The sequence below is a fragment of the Girardinichthys multiradiatus genome, chromosome 18 (genome assembly GCF_021462225.1).
Source record: "Girardinichthys multiradiatus isolate DD_20200921_A chromosome 18, DD_fGirMul_XY1, whole genome shotgun sequence".
Classification (NCBI taxonomy): Eukaryota; Metazoa; Chordata; class Actinopteri; order Cyprinodontiformes; family Goodeidae; genus Girardinichthys; species Girardinichthys multiradiatus.
In genome coordinates this window covers 25,584,983-25,602,443 of record NC_061810.1, presented here as the reverse complement: position 1 = coordinate 25,602,443, position 17,461 = coordinate 25,584,983, and the positions used below count along the sequence as shown (strand labels likewise).

The following is a 17,461-nucleotide window of genomic DNA, read 5'->3' as shown; positions in this document are numbered from 1 at the left end:
AGATTATACAAATCAAGTAGATATAAGTCAGTCAGTCATTTTCTACTGCTTATTCCATAGTGGGTCTTGGGGAAGCTGGTACCTATCTCCAGCAGTCTATGGGCAAGAGGCGGGGTACACCATGGACAGGTAGCAGGTCCATCACAGGGCAACACACAAACAACCATGCACACACTCATTCATACACCTAAGGGCAATTTTAGAGAGTCCAATTAACCTAACAGGCATTTGTCTTTGGACTGTGGGCAGACCCATGCATGGGGAGAACATGCAAACTCCATGCAGAAAGACCCCCGGACGGGAATCGAACCCAGGACCTTCTTGCTGCAAGGCAACAGTGCTACCAACTGCGCCACCTTGCAACCCGTTTAGATCAAAATAATGTTAAAGTAAAATTCTAATTAAATGGTTATAATATTAGCATTAATGATTATGTCTATATTTGAATTCATTTTTATATACAAATAAAATGAAAATAACATGAAATGAGGAAATCTTTAAAAAATAATCAGAAAAGGGGCATGTGGCGTACCGGTAGAGCGAGCAACCCATATATGGAGGTTTCAGTCCTCAACGCAGCCGTCCCGGGTTAAAGTCCCGACCCAGAAGACATTTGCTGTATGTTTTCCCCTTCTCTCCACCCCACTTCCTGTCTGTCTACTTTGAAAACTTGCAAAAATGATAAAGGTCAATAGTGCTGCAAAAAAAAAATCTTAAACAAATACATTTAATTCAGCAGAACCACCAGATGAAAGTTCATTTCACTTCATAGTAACTGAGGTTTTCCATTATAGTACCAGCTGCCACTGGTGATGAAGCAGCATCTTGATGATACTTGTGGGCAAATGGAAATAGAGATGTAAAAATTACATTTTTTAATAATTAGTATTAATTTTCTTCAAATATTATGCTGAATACCACCGAAGTTTATTTTAAATTGAGGGGTTGTGGAAATGTGCTGTTAAGAAATATAACATTGTACAGCTCTGTGCTTAGTTGTGAAAAAGAAGGGTATGGAGTCATTGTTTGCAACATTTTTAACAAAATTAAATCTGATTAGTGTGGAGACTATTTGTATTCAGACCCCCTGGGTGAAAATGCTGTAGAACATCCTTTGACTACAATTACAGCTGCAAGTCTTTTGGGGGTTTATTTAAGCTTAGTGGCACTGGTGGACTGTATTTACTCAATAGGTAGCAGTTGAAGGCAGTTGGTTGCACTGGATTTTATTTAGGGTATTTGAGTAAAGGAGGATGAACACAAATGTGTTCCACACTGTGTGTTAATCCAAATAAAATACAGTTTGTGGATGCAATATGACAAAAAGTGAGGACCCTGGTGTTTCTCCCCAGCAGGCACACTAGGGAGAATGGGCAGGGAGGTGCTTAAAAAAATCTCCAAAGCTTTTTGTTGCAGAACTGCAGCAAGAAGGGACATCTCAGGGCCACCAAGTCTCCTTGACAACAATTTATTTTAAGGCTACAGTAACTTTAAAAAGTGCGTATATTATTGTAGTGGGTGCTGTGATGTCAGTAGCTCAGTGCATATCCAATAATAATAAAAAAAGATATTTTTATGACAAAACACCCATACGCAAGAAGCTGTAACCAAAAACCTTACCCTTTATAACTCATGACTCCCTGGTCAATTATATGAAAAGACGCCCTGTGCTAATGTTTTTTTCTCACTGATCAAATGTTATAAAGCATTTGAGATACATAAAAAATAAAATTAACTAAGACACAATATTTTTGAATTTCTAGAACAACATAAAGTGATTTCTCGACAAAAGCGGTTAATCTAAAATGATTTTTTTTCTCAAAATGGGGAGGAGGGAGGGAGAAAGATGGAAGGAGATAGACAGCTGGACAGAAACTGGGTCAGAAAAAAGACAAGTAAGAGAAAGAGAGGGAGAGAGGTGTGCTGATGAAGACTACCGCCTCTCTGTAAAGCAAGGCTCATTGTACTGAAGGCTGCTGACTGCCAGCCTGCCTGCAGAATCAGTGTTACTGCGGGATCCCACCTGGAAGCGCACATCTTATTTCTCCTACCTGAGTGCTCTGAGGATATGCGTCAAAAGGCTGGGATCCCTTTTCTTTATGTTGGAGTTGACTGCTTGGCTGGCAATGAACTGCGATAACACACTTCGATCCTAATCGGCGCTTGTTCTTGCTGTCCTTCCACATCAGAAGTTTAACAGAAGCGGACTGAGCTGCTGAGGAGGAGGGAGACTCTGACTCTGCGCTGGTTGGAAAATCAGAGCAGCTCTATCAAGCCGAAAATAAGAAGGACACTAAGGTGAGTGATTTTGTCTCCATGGCTTTTTCTCACTCTGCTCTTTAAAAAAGGAAAACAGGGCTGGAGAAACGAGCGAGTCAGAGCGTTCATTAATCATGGCAACAGGCAGGATTTGTTTTGTGCCTTTTTCAGCCAGCAGCCTGTTTCACACATCTGACCTTGCTGCTTGGGCAGCAGATATTTCGCATTTCAGCAAACAAGTGAACTTCGAGAGTAAACAGTTAAGAAAGGTGTTCAAGAAAGGGATTTCCCTTACATCTATGAAAAGACGCCGTCTGCTAATGATTTTTCTCACTGATCAAATGTTAAAAAGCATTTAAGACAAAAAATAAAATAAAATTAACTAAGACACAATATTTTTGAATTTCTAGAACAACATTTTCAGTTCAATTTCAATTTCAGTTTTATTTATATAGCGTCAATTCATAACACATGTTGTCTCAAGGCACTTCATGTACATACATTCCAATGAATCCTAACCATTGAACAGTGCAGTCAGAGTTAGTTATTTATTCAAATTGGATAAAAAGTTTTTCTATCTAAGGAAACCCAGCAGATTGCATCCAGTCAGTGACTTGCAGCATTCACTCCTCCCGGATGAGCATGTAGAGACAGTGGACAGTCACTGGCGTTGACTTTGCAGCAATCCCTCATACTGAGCATGCATGTAGCGACAGTGGAGAGGAAAAACTCCCTTTTAACAGGAAGAAACCTCCAGCAGAACCAGAACCAGGCTCAGTGTGAGCGGCCATCTGCCACGACCGACTGGGGGTTTGAGAGAACAGAGCAGAGACACAAAGAGAACAAAGAAGCACTGATCCGGGAGTACTTTCTATGGGAAGGAAAAGTATATGTTAGTGGATGTAGCTCCTTTTGTCGTTTCACCTAGAAAGAAAGAACAGATAAACTCTGAGCCAGTTTTCAAGGTTAGAGTTTGAAAAAGAGCACATATAGTTAGTTACAGTTAAGCTCAGTCAATCGCCATGTCTAGGAGAGAGAAAGGGTTAAACACTAAAAGACAGGGCCATGTGGATCATCGGTAGAGGGTGAGCATTAAGTTGTTGCCAGCAAAAGCTCGGAAAATGTCCCTCTCCAGAAAGGTGTCACAGGTAGACACAGAGCCAGGCCAGGTGTAGCTTCTAGGAAGAGAAAAGAGAGAACAAAGTTAAAAGCTGAAATAACAGCAAATAATGCAAAATTGGAGAGTAATGTGAGAATGTAGCGAAGAGGGTGAAAGTGGTCACTATGTCCTCCAGCAGCCTAAGCCTACAGCAGCATAACTACACAGATAGTTTCAGTTCAGATTGTTTAGATAAACGGCGCTTATTTACAACAAGGTTGTCACAAAAGCACCCCACATATGGTCCCTCTGATGGTCATTGTTATACGAAAAACCACAAGGATTAGGATACCTCTCTCTGTCAGACTGATTATAACCATTGGAAAAGAGAAGGGGTCATACAGGTAGCAGAAATGGAGGGTGTGTTTGCACCTCAACCATAACTGAGCTGGTTTAGGCTAAACCTGACTCCCCCTTACTCCATCCAACTGATAAACTAAGCCACTCTAACTATAAGCTTTATCAAAAAGAAAGTTTTAAGCCTTGCCTTAAAAGTAGACAGGGTGTCTGCCTCACGGACTAAAACTGGGAGCTGGTTCCACAGGAGAGGAGCCTGATAACTAAAGGATCTGCCTCCCATTCTACTTCTAGAGACTCTAGGAACCACCAGTAAACCTGCAGTGTGAGAACGAAATGCTCTGTTAGGAACATATGTAACAATCAAATCTCTGATTTATGATGGAGCTAGATCATTAAGGACTTTATATGTGAGAAGGAGAATTTTAAATTCTATTCTGGATTTAACAGGGAGCCAATGAAGGGAAGCTAAAATAGGAGAAATATGATCTCTCTTTTTAATTTTCATAGGTGTGTAGAGCGCCATTTTCTATGAACAAAAGAATCAATTTGTGAAGGGGAAGAAACAGAATTATTGCCCTCCACTGTGCTTTTCAGTGATAATGAGGAAATTAAAAGTGGAACAGATTCTTTAAAGGTTGTTACAGTATCGTCTGATAATGATCTACTATAATGAAATGTTCTTTCAGGTGTGGAGTACTTGGTTAAATTAAACTCAAAGGTTATTAAGAAATGGTCAGACAGGACAGGGTTATGAAAAAATATTGTTATGTCTCTACAGTCAATGCCATATGTCAGCACAAGGTCCAGAAAATTAAGACAAAGGTGGGTAGGTTTGTTAATGTTTTGTGCAAAGCCAAGTGAGTCTAATATAGCATTAAACGCTACATTTAGGCTATCACTTTCAGTGTCAACATGAATGTTAAAATCCCCCACTATAATAACTTTATCAACATAATTTAACAACATAAAGTGATTTCTCGACAAAAGCATTTAATCTAAAATTATTTTTTCTCAAAATGGGGAGGAGGGAAAGTTTACCCCAAAATCATGCACAAACCTGGCAGATTTAGATTTAAAATTAATATTATTTCAGAAAACACTTTGGGTTTAAATGTTATGTGGGGAGTGGTGGTTTAGTGGTTAGAGAGCAGAGCAGAGCATTTGAGTCTCGCAAGTTCCCTGGTTCAAATCCCACAGACTATCACTCTGGCTCCCTGAGCAAGACCCTTTCCTGAATGCGCTGCACAATGGCAGCCCACTGCTCCCTAAAGGATGCGTTAAATGCAGAGGACAGTTTCTCCATTGTGAGCTCAATAAAGTCTATATTATTATTTTAGTGAATAAAGGATTTGCTTCTTAATTATACAAAATATATCTCTCTATCTTGTAAGTCTCTGTGGTCAACCTCCTGTGCTGTTACAATTTAAAGCACTGCAAGAAAATATTGCCATCGAAGTTGGTAGCCCATTCTTATTTGATAATAAAGAAAAGGGCCTTCTTCACTCTTGAATCTCTAGTACTTACACTGGTTAGACCACCAGCACTGGATTATTTTGCACTGATAGACTTTAAAGCAGTTTGAAATGTATAAACCCTTTGTTGAAAAAAGATCCAAAACTTTAATTAAACCTCTTTTAGACACTAGTCAGAAACCCTAATCCATTGACCTTTTTCTTTTATCAATGTAATGTTAAGTAGTTGGTGTTTTCCTGGGTTCAGTGGCTCAGCTTGATAAAGAGAAAAATGACTTTTTTCATTAGAACTCCTCCTTATGTAAGAAAAGCAAATGCTGGTCAATGGTTTGAGTGAGAATCTAAATTGCAGCACTGAAAATTCAAGCCTGTCAATTTCTAACAAAAACAGATGAATGGTACCTAGTTAGTTATTTGTACATGGGGTTGTTTCCAATGAAATGCTGTCTAAAACTGCAATTGCTTCATAAATTCACTTGACTTTGTTCCTGTATGCTGCACAAGGCAAAATTCTGAGAAATCACTGCAGAGTGGTTATCTGTTCCAGGGCTATAAAGAGCAGAGATCTGGAGACACATTGTTTGGAGATATGGAGCACAGAGAGAAAGACTCAAGCCAGTAAATTCTTATTAAAAGGCAGACAAGAGATTAAAGTGTAGGACAAGCAGAAAAAAAAACAATCAGTGTCTACCTGCAGCAGAAACATTGACGCATGCAGCAGTTACTATTATTTTGTTAATAGAAACATTATTAGCATCTTAAAAGTGCCTCATCAACCTTGGATCTTTGTGCTTCAGTTTAAATGCGAGCTCATCTTACGAAAAAGTAATTTAATTATTATAGAATGCAAGAAAACGCCTATATTCTAAGCTCCATATTGCTTCACATAAAGCCAGTGTTGGTCTAATTCGATCAACCTGTTGCTGTTAGTGAGCCTGGTTGGTCTGTTCAGTACGTGAAGAGAGAAAAAACCCATTGAAAAAACAGTAAACGTGGTAATATTGTCATCCCGACTTACAGTAGTAGCAATCAAGTTCTTTTTCTCTCCTGCATCATAACATAACTGTAGAAGTGAACTGGAGAAGATTGAAATATGTCAAATAAAGAATAAAAATGAGAGAAGCAAGAGATCCTTTGTATACAGCGGAAGACAGAGGGGATTAAAGAAAAGAGAAGAGGTGTTAGAACAGTAAAATTAACAACCTACATTACTCACAAAAATGTTAGGGATATTTGGCTTTTTAGGTTCATTCGGAAACTTCAGAATGTACCTAAATGCACTATACCCTTTACAGGTGAGCTTAATGTGACTTTTTTATATGTGTTTGAATGCACATGTCCAACTGTGTAATGTTTCAGTACTTTGCGCACAACTTGCTGTTCTCTAACAAGGAACAGCAAAATTTACAACAGGCGTTTGATCCATCAATTGACCAATACATTTCCTGGTTTAATCAAAATTGGTATTTAAACAGTACTTCTCATCATGCTGTTCACATTTTGACGTCATGCAACCAAGACGACACCTAAAAATTGATCAACAGAACCTCGCCAATGTGAGGTTCTCAGACAGAAGTGGCCGCTGAGCTTAGACTGTCGCAGAGTATCATTACAAGGTTGCAAGACCGACTCTGGAGGAGTCACTGAAAGCAATAGAAATGGACGTCCTTTGGCCACATCCCACACTGATGACCACTTCATTGAGAACATTGCCCCGTGGAACCAGATGATGAATGTCACTCAACTCCAGGCACATTTATGGGAGGTTAGAGGCACCCAAGTGTCCTGTCAGACCATTCAAAACCGTTTACATCAGCGCGATCTGCATGACAGACGACCTGCAGGGGTATCTGACCACACTACCAGGCATAGGCATCATCGTCATGCATGGGCCTGGGAGAATTTACACTGACTGAGGGACCAGTGGGCCTCAGTGCTGTTCTCTGATGAAAGTCCATTCACGCTGAGCAAAAATGATGGCCAACAACGATGTCAAGGAGAGCGTTATGCATCAGCCGCAGTTGTCACCAGATGAGTCTTTGGCGGTGGTGGTGTTACAGTCTGGGCAGCTGTGTCTAGTCATTATAAAACTGCCCTACACTTTGTGAAAGGTGCAGAGACTAACCCATACTACCCGAATAACATCACAAATCCAGTCATCGTGCCCCTGCATTAACAACACAGCCCTAATTTCATCTTCATGGACGACAATGCTCCAGCTCATCTAAGTCACACCATTAAGGAATGGCTGCTGGAGACTGGGGTACCTCAAATGGAGTTGCCTGCACTTTCTCCAGACCTGAATCTCATAGAAAACCTATGGGATGTGCTGAATCGCTGTCTAGAGGCTCGTAACTCTGTACACCAGAACCTCAATGACCTGAGGGTCTCCCTTCATGAAGAGCAGGATGCCATGCCTCAGCAGACAATAAGTCGGCTTGTGAACAGCATGACATGTCAAGCTGTAACTAATGCTTAATTACAGCTTGACATATGACACGCTATTGAGGCATTGACGTTTTGTGTTGTAATATACTCACCACTGTTTTTGGCTTTTGTTTCAGTAAATTGTTTGAGATGAGACAATCATCATTGCATGATTCTACTTAAATGCCCTACTTTTGTAATATAATATCACTGTAGCGTAGAATTTTTACATTTGCCATAAATTTCACCAGTAAGCCAAATATACTTCCATACTTTTTGTGAGTACTGTATATTGCTGCCGTATCCACATAGAGTAGGCTGGGATAGAGGAATTGCTTACCTTATATTGAAATTTCCTCTGTACCGAAATAATTTTCTTTGTACACACACATTGATGTAATATAATAAAAACATTGATGTTTTGATTTAAACAGCTGTTTATTTGGAGTATCAACACATAATGCAATTTGATCTAATACAGGTTCAAAAACAATTTAAATCTAACTTCAAATTGTACAAAGTCACACCACCAATTCAATCATTATTCAAGAAACAAAATTAAAGCCAAAATTAAAAAGCTGATGAAATGAAAAGCATATAAATTAAAAGGTTAAGTGGCAACCAGGTGCAATTGTTCAAGTGATCAACAAATTTGACCAGCTCTTCAAAAGCTGCTGCTCAAAACCAGAAACAGGTGTGCTAACACAATGCAAGGCCATCTGTCCAACATCTTAAGCTTGCACACACCACATGCAGCTAATTCATTTTAGCTCTGTTTTTGTTCATTAATTAATCTCGTCTCTCGTCTCGTCTCGTCGTCTTCTGCTTATCCGGGACCGCAGCACGCTTGGCCTCACGGTACCCGTCAGCCGCCTCAGGAGTCCCACAAGCCAACCACAGCCGATAGGACTCCTTCTTCAGCTTAACAGCATCCCTTACTGCCGGTGTCCACCACCGGGTTCTGGGATTGCCGCCGCGACAGGCACCACAGACCTTACGGCCGCAGCTACGGGCAGCAGCATCGACAATAGATGCGGAGAACATGGTCCACTCGGACTCTATGTCTCCAACATCCCCCGGGATCTGGTCGAAGCTCTCCCGGAGGTGGGAGTTGAATACATCCCTGGCCGAGGGCTCTGCCAGGCGTTCCCAGCAGACCCTCACTATGCGCTTGGGCCTGCCAAGTCTGTCCGGCTTTCTCCTCCTCCAGCGGATCCAACTCACCACCAGGTGATGATCAGTGGACAGCTCAGCCCCTCTCTTCACCCGAGTGTCCAAAACATGCGGCCGAAGGTCTGATGATACGACAACAAAGTCGATCATCGACCTCCTGCCTAGGGTGTCCTGGTGCCAAGTCCACTGATGGACACCCTTATGTTTGAACATGGTGTTTGTTATGGACAATCCGTGACTAGCACAGAAATCCAGTAACAAAACACCAGTCGGATTCAGATCGGGGAGGCCATTCCTCCCGATCACACCTCTCCAGGTGTCACTGTCGTTCCCCACGTGGGCGTTGAAGTCCCCCAGCAGAATAATGGAGTCCCCGGGAGGGGCACTATCCAGCACCCCCGACAGGGACGCCAAGAAGGCCGGGTACTCCGCACTGCCACTCGGCCCGTAGGCTGAAATGATAGTCAGAGACCTCTCCCCAACCCGAAGGCGCAGGGATACGACCCTCTCATCCACTGGGGTAAACCCCAACACGAGACGGCTGAGCTGGGGGGCAACAAGCAAACCCACACCAGCCCGCCGCCTCTCCCCATGGGCCACTCCAGAGTAGAAGAGAGTCCAGCCCCTCTCGAGGAGATGGGTTCCAGAGCCCACGCTGTGCGTGGAGACGAGCCCGACTATTTCTAGTCGATATCTCTCGACCTCCCGCCCAAGCTCAGGCTCCTTCCCCCCCAGCGAGGTGACATTCCACGTCCCTAGAGCCAGCCTAAGCATCCGGGGATCGGGCCACTGAGGTCTCCACCTTTGTCCGCCACCCAATCCTCTTTGCACCGGTCCCTCACGGTTCCCCCTGCAGGTGGTGGGCCCACTGGGGGATCATTAATTAATGACAATGTGAAATATGTTTTACTTTTGTACCCTTGAGGATAGAATTAACTTTAAACAAGATGAGTTGTAAATAAAAAACACAGTTTATTTTTTCTCCAACTGTTCTGATTTAAACAAGATTTCCAATAATTATTTTTTCAGGTAGAATTGTGCTTATAATAAAGTCAGAAAACCCAGGACAACTTTTCGTTATGATAGAAGTTCTGGATAATTTCTATTTGTTCTTGTCATGCCGTCTTTTCTCCGACTTTCATCCATTTAAATGTTGCTGACAGTGACGCTGATGTCAGTCAAGCTTTATTTAGGGTGACACAATCATTCTTTCCTCTGACTTTGAAGCACAGCTATGAAATGTCAGAATTCCCTGGTGCACATGTGTTTTCAGACAGACTGACAGAAAAAACTGTGCCAAACCACACTTACTAAAAATACTAATATTATGCATGTGGATCAAAAAGGCACAAAGTGCAGAAAGCATACCTGAACCATGTTTATTTCTTTACATTTTGTCCCAATATTTTACATCAGTTATCAAAGTACCTGATTTAGCAAAAAGTTTAGTTCCACTATGACAAGTGCAACTCAGTGGTACTCAGCTGCTTTGGAGGTGATTCTAAAAGATTTTAATATTTTTTATACAAGCTGAAGCTCTACATTATTTATGCGTTAGTGTAGGTCTTCCATCATCCAGGACATGACAATCCTAAGTGCTTAAGTAGAAGGCGCCTTGACTTCTTCTCTTGTTTCTTGACGACGTTTTAACTCTCATCCAAAATGCTTCTTAAGTTGTAAACATGTTTTGAAAGTATTGCAGTGACAAAAAACATTAGAAAGTACATTGCAGTGGCATGATAAAGAAAAGTAAAGAAAGGTTGCACTATAGACTAAGGTTAATGATGTTTCAGTTAATAGTTTAAATAGATCAGTCAAAGTCAAATATGTTGCTTAACTTTGTTGCTTAACACTGTGGGTCAGCTGGGTGAAAAAAGGCCACTACACCTTTCCTGTGCTTAACAAAAGACAAATATTTCCAAACAATCGTGTCTTTCTTGAAGGGACAGTCACAACCCATAAAAATGTCCTAATTTCACAGGAGTAATTCTGTACTTTTGCTTAAGACAATGCATTAAAATAATAATATGTTATGAAGTATTATAACTGTAATAGACAATATTTTTATTTTAACTGCAGCAGTAGGACTAACTTTTGCTTTTCTGCTATAATAAGAGCACTTTGATTATGTTATACATTTTCAGGTTAAGATTTGTATATGACTACTTTGGTACTATAAAACCATAGCAATTTTAGTCAGGGTCATCATGTAATCAGAATCTCAGTATGGCCAATTCCTCCTTTTAGTCTATTTTGGCTAACTGAGATAAATATCCCCACTTCATCATCTCTGTTAGTTAGGTGATAGTAATTACCAAAGCAGCAACCAGTCATCTAACATATATACTTTCTGGTTTAAAATTCCCACTAACGATAAATGACATGTTAACCATCCATCCTTATCTCAAAGTCAATTAATTAACTTTTCATTCTTTCTTAGAACGTCATCTTTGCCTCAATGTATTCAGCTACTGCCATGCGATTGGCTGATCTGTTATCTGTATTTACAAGCAACTGAACAAGTGTAAATGTAGTTTTATCACTAATAGATTTTAGTTTGTTTTATTTCTAAGATAATCTCCAAATATAATCTTTTCCACACTTCTTGTCAGGATCTGGTTACTAAAGCCACTCAAGTTTACCTTGTCATCTTCACAGTAAATCAAATCCCCTCTGACATTGTCTATATTTGGTTTCAGTACAATGAGGTTCTTAGGCTAAAGATTAGGGTTTTACCAGACTTCACAGTCTGGGTTTAAGATTTATTATAATTGGTCTCGTGATCTCAGTTACTGCCCTGAACAATACCAGTAGGTACAGAGTTTGATTGGTTGGAATGTTCAGCTCAGAGTGTTTGATATTGTAGCTTAAAATAGTTAACCTGAAACAAAAAGCTTTTGTTCTGAAAGCACGTCCACGTCTTGTGGACTAAAAACAATGCTGACTTTTTACTTGTGACTGAAGCCTGAAGATATTCTGAAGGCAGCAGTTTTTCAGTCTGTGTGTCAGTTTTGTTCCGTACTGCCTGTTTTATTTATTTATTTATTTATTTTGCTGTGGATGAGAAGTGGGTCACATGCTTGAATTATCCATTTGCAGGGTTGCATGCCTCAGTGCCAAGACTCTGCACCAAGTGAGAGACCTCTGCTAAGGAGACGCAAAGACATATCTGGAGAATGGAGGACAGAAGCGAGGAAGACTGTGCCCAGGAGAACGGACAAAGTGACGGGACAAACAGCAAACCCAACGGCTCTCCCTGCACCAGTCTGAGGGTACACGTGCTAACATATCTTTCAGAATGCTAGGATTATTGCTGTCCAACTAACCCCTTTGGGTTGACTTAAGTGTTGTTATAGAGTCACATACTCTTCTGGAAGGTATGCAGCTATATTTTTAGTAAATAACCTAATTACAGTAATTTTATAATATATTCTTCTGGAACAGTGACGATCAATGAGAAAAAAATTGTAATGTTAACCTGCATTTCTTGACAAAGACGCAATCTCTAAGAAATCGAATCATATTTCTGCACTGTTCTGTTTTACTTGTTGATCTGATCTTCTCAGGCTCTTGCTCCTTTAAGAAAACTTGCCATCAGAGCTTGTAATGTGTCATCATCAAAGAAATCAAAACAACAATTGTCTGAATTCTCCGAATAATAGGTGCTATATCAGAATCAGCTTATTTTGTCCAAAAGCGATATGGATTGAGCTCATTGTGGGGGTCAGAGGTGAGCCACGTTTCGAAGCTTTCAGACCAATAATGGCACTGGCGGCCATGTGCTCTGAAACCTATTCTCTATGAGACCTCTTTCAGCACCCCACGAAAGGGGTTCTTTCCTCTGGGCTAGCAAAAAAGTAGGTAACAGAAAAGTAGATAACACCGGTTTATCAGAGCCAGAGCCAGTACTTGTGGTAGTAGAACTAAAAAGAACTGGTGTTTAGCAAAAATAAATACCAGTTTTACCAGCAAAACTGGTATTTATCTTTGCCAGGGAAGAGCAATTACTTAATGAAGATTTGTTTTAATTAATGCAATTACGTGGGTCCAAGTTGCCCCTCAGGCTGTGGAAAACCAGACTCTGACCAATGCTTGTCAACATATCATCAAAGGTTCTAAGTTCAGTTCATTAATGTCAATATAACAATGCTGAATTTAGTTGAACTGATGAAATAAGTGACTTAAAGGCTCATTCAACAACAGAACTTTCCTGTCCCAGGGTAATGTTGAATGCGATTTGTCTTGGAAAACAAAACTTGTACCTGGGAATAACTCTTGATTTGAGGGTATTTTAGTTGCAAGTTTAAAAACAGAGGAATGTGCCAATTGTTGTGCCATTAATTTCTCTTATGCCCCCTAAGCAACTCAGGTCTGGTCAGCCCTACACGGTTTGGTTTGTTTTCCATTACAAGAGTACCATCTCAAATTGGTCGAGATAATCAATAGCACGTCGGCCCCACAATCCAAAAAAGTAGTTTGATGTGTCAAGCAAGCAGGTACTAAAAATAGTATGGGTTTCACGTCTCTGTTACTAATGGAAAAGCCTAAATTGCGAGTAGAGCTGTATTAAACTACACCAAATAGAGACTAATGGAAAAGGGGCATTAGCAACACAATCTACAACAGCATACAGGTCCTTCTCAAAATATTAGCATATTGTGATAAAGTTCATTATTTTCCATAATGTCATGATGAAAATTTAACATTCATATATTTTAGATTCATTGCACACTAACTGAAATATTTCAGGTCTTTTATTGTCTTAATACGGATGATTTTGGCATACAGGTCATGAAAACCCAAAAATTCCTATCTCACAAAATTAGCATATCATTAAAAGGGTCTCTAAACAAGCTATGAACCTAATCATCTGAATCAATGAGTTAACTCTAAACACCTGCAAAAGATTCCTGAGGCCTTTAAAACTCCCAGCCTGGTTCATCACTCAAAACCCCAATCATGGGTAAGACTGCCGACCTGACTGCTGTCCAGAAGGCCACTATTGACACCCGCAAGCAAGAGGGTAAGACACAGAAAGAAACTTCTGAACGAATAGGCTGTTCCCAGAGTGCTGTATCAAGGCACCTCAGTGGGAAGTCTGTGGGAAGGAAAAAGTGTGGCAGAAAACGCTGCACAACAAGAAGAGGTGACCGGACCCTGAAGAAGATTGTGGAGAAGGGCCGATTCCAGACCTTGGGGGACCCGCGGAAGCAGTGGACTGAGTCTAGAGTAGAAACATCCAGAGCCACCGTGCACAGGAGTGTGCAGGAAATGGGCTACAGGTGCCGCATTCCCCAGGTCAAGTCACTTTTGAACCAGAAACAGCGGCAGAAGCGCCTGACCTGGACTACAGAGAAGCAGCACTGGACTGTTGCTCAGTGGTCCAAAGTACTTTTTTCGGATGAAAGCAAATTCTGCATGTCATTCGGAAATCAAGGTGCCAGAGTCTGGAGGAAGACTGGGGAGAAGGAAATGCCAAAATGCCAGAAGTCCAGTGTCAAGTACCCACAGTCAGTGATGGTCTGGGGTGCCGTGTCAGCTGCTGGTGTTGGTCCACTGTGTTTTATCAAGGGCAGGGTCAATGCAGCTAGCTATCAGGAGATTTTGGAGCACTTCCTGCTTCCATCTGCTGAAAAGCTTTATGGAGTTGAAGATTTCATTTTTCAGCACGACCTGGCACCTGCTCACAGTGCCAAAACCACTGGTAAATGGTTTACTGACCATGGTATCACTGTGCTCAATTGGCCTGCCAACTCTCCTGACCTGAACCCCATAGAGAATCTGTGGGATATTGTGAAGAGAACGTTGAGAGACTCAAGACCCAACACTCTGGATGAGCTAAAGGCCGCTATCGAAGCATCCTGGGCCTCCATAAGACCTCAGCAGTGCCACAAGCTGATTGCCTCCATGCCACGCCGCATTGAAGCAGTCATTTCTGCAACAGGATTCCCGACCAAGTATTGAGTGCATAACTGTACATGATTATTTGAAGGTTGACATTTTTTGTATTAAAAACACTTTTCTTTTATTGGTCGGATGAAATATGCTAATTTTGTGAGATAGGAATTTTGGGTTTTCATGAACTGTATGCCAAAATCATTCATATTAAGACAATAAAAGACCTGAAATATTTCAGTTAGTGTGCAATGAATCTAAAATATATGACTGTTAAATTTTCATCATGACATTATGGAAAATAATTAAGTTTATCACAATATGCTAATATTTTGAGAAGGACCTGTATTTATGAATAAAAATAACTCACAAATACATATAATACAGTACTATGTGTGGCTCCAATCTATCAAAATTGCAAACAAATAAGATAAGCAAATTGCTGCAGCTTTGAGCATATTTTAAATGTGGCAGCCATGTTGGATGTTAAGCTTGCAATGTTTTAGGGGCCTCTGACTTTCCAGGTCAGAATTACGGCTCGGTGGGCATTTTATTTGATTTTTCTGACATGAAATTCAGAAAATCAGTCTTTTTTTTTAAAAACAAACATCATGCACCTTTAGTACCTTATTTTACAGTTTCTTTTAATGTGGATCAATGGATGCATTGAACTAATCAACATGAAGATTATACGTTATTGTAGTTCATTTTATTAGAGAGACAGTGAAGCCAAGACTACATGGTTCAGAAAGGAAAAGGGAAATCCTCTTGCTTCTATGAGTTGCGCTTTACCACAGTAAGACCATTTCTCAAAGATGGCTGGAAATAAAAATGAACGTATAAATTGCATTCAGCTTCTATCATTTTAATTATAATGGAAAACACAAAATATTTCTTTGATTTGTTGTATGCCATTTCCACAAGATTTACTCTTTTATTTGTTTCAGCGCTTATCAGCTTTTTATTATCTACATTTTTCTGTAGAACATGACGATCTCCCAGTCTACCTCTGGCTATTCTTCTTTGTCTTTTCTAACTAAGAGCTTCAAACACAACAGGTAAATAAATAGAAATTTGTCCAACATGAAAGTAATGTGAGACAATGGTGTTCAAGCAGCTTATCATAATACAAACTGTGGAGTCAGGACAGACATATTTTTTCTCAGAATTGTTTGGTGACTGGGTGGGATATGGCACAGCGAGCTACACCTCGAATCCGGTGCTCAGTGTTATTCTCCACTTTTGTTAATTCCTCCAAATGGGTTAAAAACTATGGGGCCACAATGTCTGAGTGTTGCCTCATTTTGCATTGATTTCTTGCAGAAGACACAATCCGAGAACTTTTTTTCGGTTTTAAATGGTGCAATCATGTGTTGCTTGAAATGTTCATGTTTTTCTAAAGATTGTCAGTTAAAACATTTGCTCCTGCTTTATGAGTTCATAATAAAACTAACAGAACTGAATAAATAGGTTGCACCAGCACCTAAATTGAAAGATTACTTGGAACTGATTTAAGAATAGCTCTTCCAGATTTGAGGGATTTGTTTTACTTATCCTTTAACAATTTTTTTAATGCCTGATTTGTATATTTGTATGAGATGATATAGATGAGAATACATCACTTCATAACACAAGGTTTTAACAGAGGTCTCTTCAGGAGCAGATAATACTAGGAGATGTAATTCTAATGTGGAGACAAAGTTTTCTACGAAGATAATCTTATCTGTTCTAGATGCTGCTGGTACAAATCTTTAATCCTTGATGACTGGTATTTTTCACCGTGTTTGCAAAGTGCTGCCAGACTTTGCAGCTCTACAACACAAATGGTTTTGACAAACAAAATGAACTGTGTTTCGAACAGTCACCTTTATCCTTTGAGTTTTTGTTTCATGTTCTTCCATTTGTTCCTTGAACTTGTTTGGGTCTAAACTCTCGGTGAGGCTGAATGGTTTGATGGGGTTAGCACTGTCATCTTAGGTTACAGGTCACCGAACGTTACCAGTTGAATCTATGTATGTCTGGACTTTGCATGTTAACCCTTGGCTGTCTCCATGCACTCTGCTTACCACCTGTGGTCCATAAACATGCATGTTAGGATAATTGATAATTATGAACAGGTCATGTTCAGCTAGGGTAGCCTGTGCAGCGTGAACCCTGCCTCATACACTATAAACCAGGCATTCTTCCTTACATCTCTATTCTACAGTCAGATATACAAAACCAATTTTTCTAATCTTTAGTTAGTTTAGTTTTGTATTAAAACACTAAAATGGTTAAATAAACTATTTCACTCACTGTCATATATCAAATAGAAAGGACTCATACTTCTAGGGTTTTATTGATTAATGATCTGTTCTTTAGTGCCCAGAACAGCTCACCACAGGTTCCACACTGTCAATTTTTAATTAAAGAACAAGGTAGCTAAGAGGAAAAGTAATTAAACTCCAAAAAACCCTCAATACAAAGAAAATGAAGTGCTTTGTTATGGTATTCTCACTCCTTGAACTTTTCAATTTTTGTCATGTCAAAAAAACATTTTGATCTCATCCAATCAGAGCAGCTTCTAGCACGTTTGATGAGTTCCCTACATGGCTTTCAGCAAACTGGAAATGGACTTTCTTATGCCTTTCTTTTAACAGTAGCCTTCCTTTTACCCCCTGTCATAATGACCAGATTTGTGCTGTGCAAGGCTAATACATTAGACTAACAGATAAAATCACACATAGATGGACTTTTACTTCAGGATATCAGAGTTGATTTGTCAAATTTAATTGCA

General features: G+C 40.1%; 1 protein-coding gene across 2 annotated transcripts in view; it reads left to right on the top strand.

Annotated features, from left to right (window-relative positions):
• The first annotated feature begins 1,955 nt into the window (after positions 1-1,955).
• slco1c1 (solute carrier organic anion transporter family, member 1C1) overlaps positions 1,956-17,461 on the top strand; it is a 49,838-nt gene continuing 34,332 nt past the window's right edge. The window contains exons 1-2 of one of the 2 annotated variants that reach the window (XM_047392131.1): positions 1,956-2,298; positions 11,890-12,062. In XM_047392131.1, the coding sequence (XP_047248087.1) occupies positions 11,967-12,062 (96 nt within the window). In that variant the 5' untranslated portion in view covers positions 1,956-2,298; positions 11,890-11,966. Of the gene's footprint in view, positions 2,299-11,889; positions 12,063-15,669; positions 15,744-17,461 lie in introns of those variants that run through there. The other variant, XM_047392132.1, reaches the window with a different exon arrangement.